The sequence below is a fragment of the Pseudophryne corroboree genome, assembly GCF_028390025.1.
Source record: "Pseudophryne corroboree isolate aPseCor3 chromosome 3 unlocalized genomic scaffold, aPseCor3.hap2 SUPER_3_unloc_5, whole genome shotgun sequence".
NCBI lineage: Eukaryota > Metazoa > Chordata > Amphibia > Anura > Myobatrachidae > Pseudophryne > Pseudophryne corroboree.
Genome location: NW_026967541.1, coordinates 1,483,917 through 1,494,140, shown reverse-complemented (window position 1 = coordinate 1,494,140; position 10,224 = coordinate 1,483,917). Strand labels below are relative to the sequence as shown.

The following is a 10,224-nucleotide window of genomic DNA, read 5'->3' as shown; positions in this document are numbered from 1 at the left end:
ACGTTCTGGAGTTAAGGGCCATTCACAATGGCCTTCTGTAAGCGAACATCTTCTTCGTAATCGGCCCGTCTTGATTCAGTCGGACAAAATAACAGCAGTAGCGTACATAAACCGCCAGGACGGAACAAAGTGCAGAGCAGCAATAGCAGAGGCCACAAATGTGCTCCATTGGGCGGAAAGGCATACAAGCGCTCTGTCAGCGATCTTCATTCCAGGAGTGGACAACTGGGAAGCAGACTTCCTCAGCAGACACAATCTCCATCCAGGAGAGTGGGGTCTTCATTAAGAGGTCTTTGCAGAAGTGATAAGTCTTTAAGGGAATTCCTCAAATAGACATGATGGCGTCTCGCCTCAACAAGAAACTTCAGAGATATTGTTCCAGGTCAAGAGACCCTGAAGCAATAGCAGTGGATGCCCTAGAGTGACACCGTGGGTGTTTCAATTGGTGTACGTGTTTCCTCCGCTTCCACTCATTCCAAAAGTGATAAAGAGCATAAGAAGAACAAAGGTTCGAGCGATCCTCATTGTTCCAGACTGGCCAAGAAGGGTTTGGTATCCGTATCTTCTGGAATTACTCGTAGGAGATCCCTGGCCTCTTCCTCTGGGGGAGGATCTGTTACAGCAGGTGCGTGTTCCAAGACTTACCGCGACTTCATTTGACGGCTTGGAGGTTGAACGCCGGATCCTAGCCCGGAAGGGTATTCCCGAGGAACTTATTCAGGCCAGGAAGGGAGTAACGTCGAAACATTACCACCATATTTGGAGAAAATACATGTCTTGGTGTGAATCCAGGAAGGTTCCTACGGAAGACTTTCAGCTAGTACGTTTTCTCCATTTTCTACAAGTCGGTATGGATGCGGGCCTTAAGTGGGCTCAATTAAAGTTCAAATTTCAGCCTTATCGGTTTTCTTCCAAAAACAATTGGCCTCTCTTCCAGAAGTTCAGACCTTCGTGAAAGGCGTGTTGCACATCCAACCTCCCTTTGTGCCCCCCTGTGGCACCGTGGGATCTTAACGTGGTGTTGCAATTCCTGCAATCTCATTGGTTTGAACCTTTGCAGAAGGTAGAGTTAAAATTTCTTACTTGGAAACTGGTCATGCTGTTGGCCTTGGCATCTGCAAGGTGGGTGTCTGAATTGGCGGCCTTGTCTCACAAGACCCCTTATTTGATCTTCCATGAAGATAGAGCAGAATTGAGGACTCGTCAGCAGCTTCTGCCGAAAGTCGTTTCTTCGTTCCACTTGAACCAACCTATTTTGGTGCCAGTGGCTACTGACGCCTTGCTGGAATCAAAGTTTCTCGATGTAGTAAGAGCTTTGAAAATTTATGTAGCCAGAATGGCTCAGTTTAGGAAAACGGAGGCTCTGTTTGTCCTGTATGCTCACAATAAAATTGGGGCTCCTGCTTCCAAGCAGACTATTGCGCGCTGGATCTGTCCTACGATTCAGCAGGCTCATTCTATGGCTGGATTGCCGTTACCGAAATCGGTAAAGGCCCATTTTACCAGAAAGGTGGGCTCGTCCTGGGCGGCTGCCCGGGGTGTCTCGGCATTACAACTCTGCTGAGCAGCTACTTGGTCAGGTTCAAACACCTTTGCGAAGTTCTACAAGTTTGATACCCTGGCTAATGAGGACCTCATGTTTGGTCATTCGGTGCTGCAGAGTCATCCGCACTCTCCCGCCCATTCTAGTGCTTTGGTATAACCTCATGGTTCTTGATGTGACCCCAGCATCCTCTAGGACGTGTGAGAAAATAGGATTTTAATACCTACCGGTAAATCCTTTTCTCTTAGTCCGTAGAGGATGCTGGGCGCCCGTCCCAGTGCGTACTGTATCTGCAGTTATTGGGTATGGTTACACACATGTTGTGTTACGTTTATAGTCGGTCTGTTGCTGATGATGTTCATGCCGTTGACTTGCGTTGTGTTAAATGCCATGTTGCACGGCGTGCTTGAGGTGTGAGCTGGTATGTATCTCACCTTAGTTTAACAATAAATCCTTTTCCTTGAAATGTCCATCTCTCTGGGCACAGTTCCTATAACGAGACTGGAGGAGGGGCATAGAGAGAGGAGTCCGTTCACACCCCTTTGAAAGTCTTAAAGTGCCCATGTCTCCTGTGTATCCCATCTATACCCCATGGTTCTTGATGTGACCCCAGCATCCTCTACGGACTAAGAGAAAAGGATTTACCGGTATGTATTAAAATCCTATTTTTTGGGTAATTTAGGAAGAACGTCTGTCTGATATAAAGGCAGAAGATATAGAGGGAGAAGAAAAGACGTATGTGACTGATATAAAGGCAGAAGATACAGAGGGAGAAGAAGAGACGTATGTGACTGATATAAAGGCAGAAGATATAGAGGGAGAAGAAGAGACGTATGTGACTGATATAAAGGCAGAAGATATAGAGGGAGAAGAAGAGACGTATGTGACTGATATAAAGGCAGAAGATATAGACAGAGAAGAAGAGACATATGTGACTGATATAAAGACAGAAGATACAGAGGGAGAAGAAGAGACATATGTGACTGATATGAAGGCAGAAGATATAGAGGGAGAAGAAGAGACGTATGTGACTGATATAAAGGCAGAAGATATAGAGGGAGAAGAAGAGACTTATGTGACTGATATAAAGGCAGAAGATATAGAGGGAGAAGATGAGACGTGTGTGACTGATATAAAGGCAGAAGATATAGAGGGAGAAGAAGAGACGTATGTGAGGGGTGATCAGCAGTGTAAGGAGGAGGAGATCCCTACAGATATCAGCACAGGTGAGTAATAAACACTTATTACAGAAGTCACATATTCTCATTGCTCAGTCACTACAGCAATCTCTTATCCTACACCCTCCTCCGCCATCAGCCCTGTTCTCAGTTGGGTGTTTCTAACACAAGGCTATCCATGACAAATATCACATGTAGAGAGTTATTACACACAACACTATAATGTTATGAAAAGTAACAAGCAGAAGTTTATTATTAGTGATTATATATAAATGTGTATATAAGTGTGTATATACTATAATTAGTATTGTTTTTTGTGGAGTGCCTAATTTATATGCATTTTGTTAGATGATGCAGGTATGGAATATTTCCTGCTATACAGTAGACCTGAGGTCACCAAATACAATTTGTATAAGATTCAGAAACAAAATGAAATTTGAATCTAGAACTTCAAGTAAAACAGATTAAAAGCTTATCACAAGTACATATCTGTATAATCATAAGACAAGCGTTTTGCACTTGTTGTCACCCTTGCATGGGCGAGCTTGTTCTTATCCACTCCAATTCACTCTAAATCCAAATTGTGTATCACCAACGCGTTTCTTCAATAGTGACTTCTTCAGGGGTGTTTTCTGTTAAAGGCTTTATCCTCAAATATCAGTTGTGTAGACCTGAAATGATTGTGTAACCTTTAGACGGTAATTGTGGACTTGTTCATGATGAACACATTCCTAATTACTTGTGAATAATAGTTCCTGCTCTGTGCAGTTCTGAGGTTATGACTTTAGGGAATGTAATGGCCAGATCCAATATTGCTCAATCTAAGGTCTCCCAGTAGCCTTACTACATACATAAATGTGTCTTGCACTCACTATTTTAGCTAACCATAATAAAAAGTGGATTTATAGTTCATGTATTGCTCAGTGCATTTAAGCCTGCAGCTCCCGACAAGGGACCCCACTATACTGCAGGTCCTACTCTATTGCTCAAAATAATTACCATAAAAACAGCTATCACATTAGTGTTAAACTTTAGGTGTACTCTCAGCGGCGGAATAGTTGCCGAAAGGCTTCTATTGGTTTTCAGAGCACCAGTCTGACGTGCCACATCTCACGTGGCCCTCCAATTCACCAGATCTGGGACTGCTTGGCTGGGTCTGGCATTGTACTGTTGGAGCAGTTCCTGATGCGTTTGGAATGATTGGTGGTTGCTAGGCGCCCTAAATGCCTGTGGTCCCGATTTGTCATGATCTACTTTCGCCCACTGTTCCGCCGCTGAGATTCTTGGTATCCATGCTTCTTCCACTGTAGATGGATACTACTCACTGTCTACAAGGGATCACCAACAAACAAATGCCGGTCTCGTGCAAAACCAATGGCTCCCTTTTGCCAGTCGCATCACGTGCACGACCCATTGCTCCATCTGAAAAAGAAACAATATCTCAACAAACTTTTATTATATCAATACCTCAGACATTCACAATGATCATCCAGTAACTTTAGTGTCACCATCTACACATATGTGCACGTTCTGTGTCATTGTACTTATATATATATGTATGCATTTGATTGTATCCCCCTAATATGGGTTGATTAGACTATATACAGGATTCATATGTAATGGACCAAGGAAGATGATCTGTCGATTCGGGGATTTGGCACCCCTAATAGTCCATGAGCTGATGTTTAAATATTCATGCTCATTATCCTGGCGGCCCGATGTTGCTAAGCAACCTGCAGAACCAGACATGTGACCTTTATATACAGTATAGCCGCTACTAGCGCCTGGTGACCTCCTGACAGACCGGGACTAGGCGGTTACTAGGCAACCACTAGAAACAACACACAGGATGTACGCACAGAGGATACAGCATGTGCGTTCCACAGACCGGAAGTTCGGCCCGCAGTGGAACGCACGCCGCATGTGGACCTTATCGATAGTGAATGCAGGTCAGAGATTGCATGAGGGGGTAAGTTTAATAGATTCATGGATTAATCTATCTATCATGACATGATGATTCTCTGTTTTTAACATAAGCATGTAAATGTTTAGTATGCTATTAGTAATTGTTGTTGATATGGGGAGTGGGGGAGTTGCTGAGATTAATTGGAGGGTGGGATTTATATGGGTATATATGTGGCACTAGTTCACTGTACTGGTATCCTGACAAAGGTCAGAAACATGACCGAAACGTCGATCTAATTTATCTACTACTGATGGCTTCAATAAATCTTATGTCTGCTTGAAGACTGGTGAGTGCTCCCCTTATTTGAAAATTGTATTGGAGTTGGATTTTTTTCCTCTCATTGGATGTCACCCCAGCATTTTATATACTCCAACGTGAGTGTGGACCCTCTGCTTGTGTATATATATATATATATATATATATATATACATATATGTGTGTGTGTGTGTGTGTGTGTGTGTGTGTGTATATATATATATTATTGATTTATGGAATCATATTTATGAATATTAATATTTAATATATCATATATGGTATTTAATATATGGATATATTTCAATTAATATGCATTTATCATATATATCTGCAAGTATATTATGTCAGGCTTACTAAGTGGCTGATAAATATATGCAGAAATATATACTTACCATGTCGTCTTGAGGTTTCATAATCCCAACATATTAGACAAATTATTATATCTATATATATAAGAATATATCAGGATTTACGCACAACCATTCTCACAGAATATATCATGAACCATATAGGATATACACACAACCATCTCCAAATACCAATTTATAAACATCAGGTACACATATCTGTACCGAGTAATTATCGATCCCATGTACCAGTTATTTATTCACCCAGCAATTCACATTATATTTCTTTTATAATACACTATTATGTTTAATATCACACATACTTATGGACACATTAACACACATGTAATAAAAGCCATGATAAACGTTCTTTCATTATTATTATTACTATTCACTTGGGTTTGTCTTTTTCTTTTGCACAGTCAGACACACCAATCTTTAATTAATTTTTGATTTTGTTTGTAAGTCACTTTGCACCAGTGTTAATAACACCCCCCCCCTTGTTTTACCCAGTACAAAAATGACACACATAACACATTAATCTATGACACGTACACTCACATATCAGCATAGATCCCAGTCACTTGAACCACATACGGAGCATATATCTTTCTTATTCCCCTCCTTTAAAAATTCACTAATAATTTTTAAATACACTCTTAATTAAAAATTCTTTGTTTATTACCTTTTCAATACCATCATAACACATAAAGATTATAATATTGGTTTATTTATTTCGGTACACCTATTTATCAGATTATGAAATATCTAAATGAATGACACTAATTAGTATAATTTTGTTTTGTTATAGTATATTTAGAATAAACAGTAATATTCATTATTATACGTATACATGTACCATTTATCAATAAGAAGCATATATACATTGGTAGATGGGTAGTGTTTCAGTTTATAATTATTCAAATGGTCATTAATATAATAATAAAAACTTATACATTTCCAACAGATGCCTCCCATATAGATCACTTTATGGACCCAGGGAGACTGGAGAATGGATTTCAGAAATCCTTGTAAATGACAGACGATACTGTCAAAACACAGCGTAGATAGTTTAATATTTATGAGGATAATAAAACATCACTATAAAGGGAAAATAGTGCTCCTTTGCGGGCAAATAAACTGTGGGAAAATTATTACATTACTATACATAATCTTCGTATATTCTGCACGGTACTATGAGCCTCGGATTAGAGGTATACTAATTACAGCAGCTCGCAATGGGCCGTAACGGCTAATTAAGTTTGAATTCCCCGCGGGACAATATGATAGGCAGCGGGTAGAATAAAAGGATACTCCAGTAACGGCCTCGGGTTACCCTGACGAAGCTATTGTGAAACGTACGTAGGACCTGAGCGTCCTACGTGTCTGCTTCTCCTGTTAAAAATATATAATTAATAAGAAATGTACTTTGAATATGCAATGTATCCAATATAAGAAAATTTATTGTTTAGTCTCAGAATCCAGAGTGATTAAGATCGCGCAATTTAGATATAAGAGACACGAGTTCTAACAGACACTCTACGTGCAGAATGTTAATAAGCATACTGGTCTTAGCGTAATAGTGATTGTTTAGAAGTCTCTATATATATATATATATATATTCATCTAGGCAAGTGAAATACTGTGATCATATGTGTCCATCAGGGTGATAGCCAGTTTAAAGAATATTGCTCTAAACACTGATAACAGACTGGCATTATATCCACGCGTGTGAACAAGAATACACAGCATATGTGGACTGTGACAAGCAAATTACATACGGAGTGTGAAGTAATATATCAGCTTGCATACAGTGGTTATCGCTTGTAGACACTAATACAGGCTGTCACTGAGATGCAGATTTACCGTAAAAGAATTGTTAGAAACTGATATATATTGATAATAAACAATATTCTGTTAAAGGAATCTGCAACACAAGTGGCACGTAATAGAGGATCATATGATTATTTCACCACATCTTAACTGGGTGAATAATAAAACTATCAGAGCACAGTAATTAGCTTAGCCACAGAGCGCTGACTGTACACCTGATTCTGAGCCATATACATGGATGAAAAGTTATTGAAGTGATCAAATCACAATAGATCACAGTAACTGACAAAATATAACTATAGACTATCTACTGCACACTTGACTGCAATCTAATATTTATTTATATACATTCATTATATTGTTAAATTTTCCTGTTTATAATCGCTATACATTTGTTATAAATAACTGAGCTCCATTCATATATTAGACTCAAACTTGCCTCTCTTATGTTGCATCCCTCTTTGGGATTAATAAATCTGTTATATCATCATCAGAATAAATCTCTAGCGATATATAGCGTGATATCCATTAGTAACTAAGAACATAACACCTGACACCATGAGTGAGAGGTGTACTGACACATAATCAAAGAATATCATAGGATTACCTCCCCCAATATATAGTACGCCTGACACTATAAGTGAGAGGCGAATCAGCACTCAATCTCACATGTGAGAGATATCACAGGACTATTCTCTGATACCTAATGCACCTGACACTATAAGTGAGAGGTGATGTGATATCATACAAAACTATCAAGGGGGATATGACCAGAAGATCTTCAGATATAAGACAGACACCTGACACTATGAGTGAGAGGTGAACTATCAGTGAAATATCACATCATTAAATAAAACGATTGAAAATCTGACTAATTCTGAAAGGAGATATCATACTATTACACAGAGATTTATACATCAATGAAATAACTATAGGATGCAACATTTATTTATATTGTCCCTTAAATTAATGAGAATAACAGCACACAAAATATATGTGCGACTGATCTTGCAAGTTTGAGTGACTAGCAACAAAACTTACGAATACAGGACCAATACAATATAATTCTCAAAGATTGCAACATATGTTTCAGTTATTAAATCTGGGCTCTGTGCCAGAAACATCCATCTCAATATTGAAGTGTTAAAAACACTCCTCTAAGTATTGAAGCTACCATTTGAACACAAATATATTTATAAATAAACATGTAACATTGCTGACATATACAAAATCTGGGCACAGTGCCAAAGGCATTCCATTTAAATAATGAAGTGGTAATAACATTCTTCTAAGCATTGAAGCTATCATATCATTGTGTAACACTGATTTGCAACACTGCTGATACATATAAAAAGCATTGAAGCTACCATTTGAATAGAAACACATCCATGTATATCATTGATTTGTAACATTGCTGATATATATGAAAACAGGGATATAACAGAACAGACACTAAACAGACGCTCATTTTTTTAAATCTATTGTTTATTTTCTTCTTTTTTGTAATTCACAGTGTTGTTATACTTTCACATATTTGTTATTTGTGGTTTTTAATATTTCGCATACTAGCTACTCAGTAGAATACACCATAATCTAAAATTCTTAACGGCAACAATTAAAAGTTATATTTTAAATTTTGTGCACCCAAGACAGATCCCTTCCTTTCCCCTTGCTACATATCTACAACATGATCTGTGGTAGCACCCCCTCTAAATATGAATGATTAATAAAACATATAAATTAGGGGCCTTTTCTATAAATTTCTATCCTGTGCAACTGACCTTACCCTTCCCCCTTTCCCTCCAATCCCTATCCTAGTCTTTTTTCCCTTTTTTTGTGACTGCAATATATAAGAACACCTGTGAGTACTGGTACGCCCTTTTGTACTTGAAAGATACCTTTATATGAGGATATTACACCTAACCAGTGTAAGTTAGGTACGCACTGTAGGAACCCATTCTGTGCACTGTTTTGTTGTACTTTATTGGAGCGTGGTCTTGTCTTAAAGATACGTTGATAAGTCTGCTATCAATTTTCATTGTGTAAGTTGAGGTACGGGTCCACCTCATGAGATTACCCTATTGAAATATGTGCGGTTCCTAAATCTTCTGAAAAGAAACTGCTATGGGTTTCATTATACCATTTATTGTGTAGGTACATCTATTAAGATAAATTACATATAAGAATAACCAGACAGGAATAATTCATCCGTAATTGGGTTCAACATATAATCTACAATCATTGCAATCCTTATTTTACATGCACTGTCCGTAATTCTTTGGAGGAATAATATTAAGAATATAAAGGGGAAAGCAGAGACACCATAAAGTCAACACACCCCGTTATTTAGATAAGTATCAATCTTTTATTTCACCCTCAGCGCCAACCCTCTCTTTCCACTTTTTTATCACTCTCAAAAAAGCAGGCTGAAAGGCTGGTGGTAAGTAAATCACATAGACATGATACAACATCTTCACAGTCTACACATGTTTTAGATGAGGATTCGTTGGAGGATGAGGACTCATTGCACTTCGGAAGGTCTCAGCTTAGAGGACATACCTGTTCAAATTAGTGCTATGTAAGCCATTCTATCCTTAGAAGAGGCAGCAGAGCCTGTTTTAAAAACTAAGGCAACTGTGTTTAAAACATCCCAAAACAGCTGATGGAAATTTTGGGTTACGCCCAGTAGTAAGTTAGAATTCCAAGAAGTGGAATTCCAATTATCCTCGTCCAGCTGGAGACTGTTTAAAAAAAAAAAAGGCACGTGGCTCCCAAAGTAGATTCGCAGGTCTTAGATTGGTGCGAAAATCTGCATTACTTTTGTTTTCAACATCAGTAAATGATGCCACGGATAGGAGAGTTGATGGTTTTCTAAAGACCATTTTTTCTTTTGTCTTGTACAATCGTTAGACCAGCCATGGCTTGGGCTGATGCATCGAAGGAGGATATATTAGTGGCATCTAGAGAGTAAAGATCTCACATTGCACATATCAAACAGGCAGCGATAAGTGGACCTGGATATGGGTACAATGGCCTCTCAGACAGCAGCGGGTTGGCTGTGTACATGGTAAGCTGACTCAGAATCCAGGAAGATTCTGGGGT

General features: G+C 38.8%; 1 protein-coding gene across 1 annotated transcript in view; it reads left to right on the top strand.

Moving 5' to 3' along the window:
• The first annotated feature begins 2,239 nt into the window (after positions 1–2,239).
• Positions 2,240–10,224, top strand: part of LOC134984363 (zinc finger protein 615-like) — a 177,878-nt gene continuing 169,893 nt past the window's right edge. Inside the window, exon 1 of the mRNA XM_063949959.1 lies at positions 2,240–2,769. Within this exon, the coding sequence (XP_063806029.1) occupies positions 2,532–2,769 (238 nt within the window). The 5' untranslated portion in view covers positions 2,240–2,531. The remainder of the gene's footprint in view (positions 2,770–10,224) is intronic.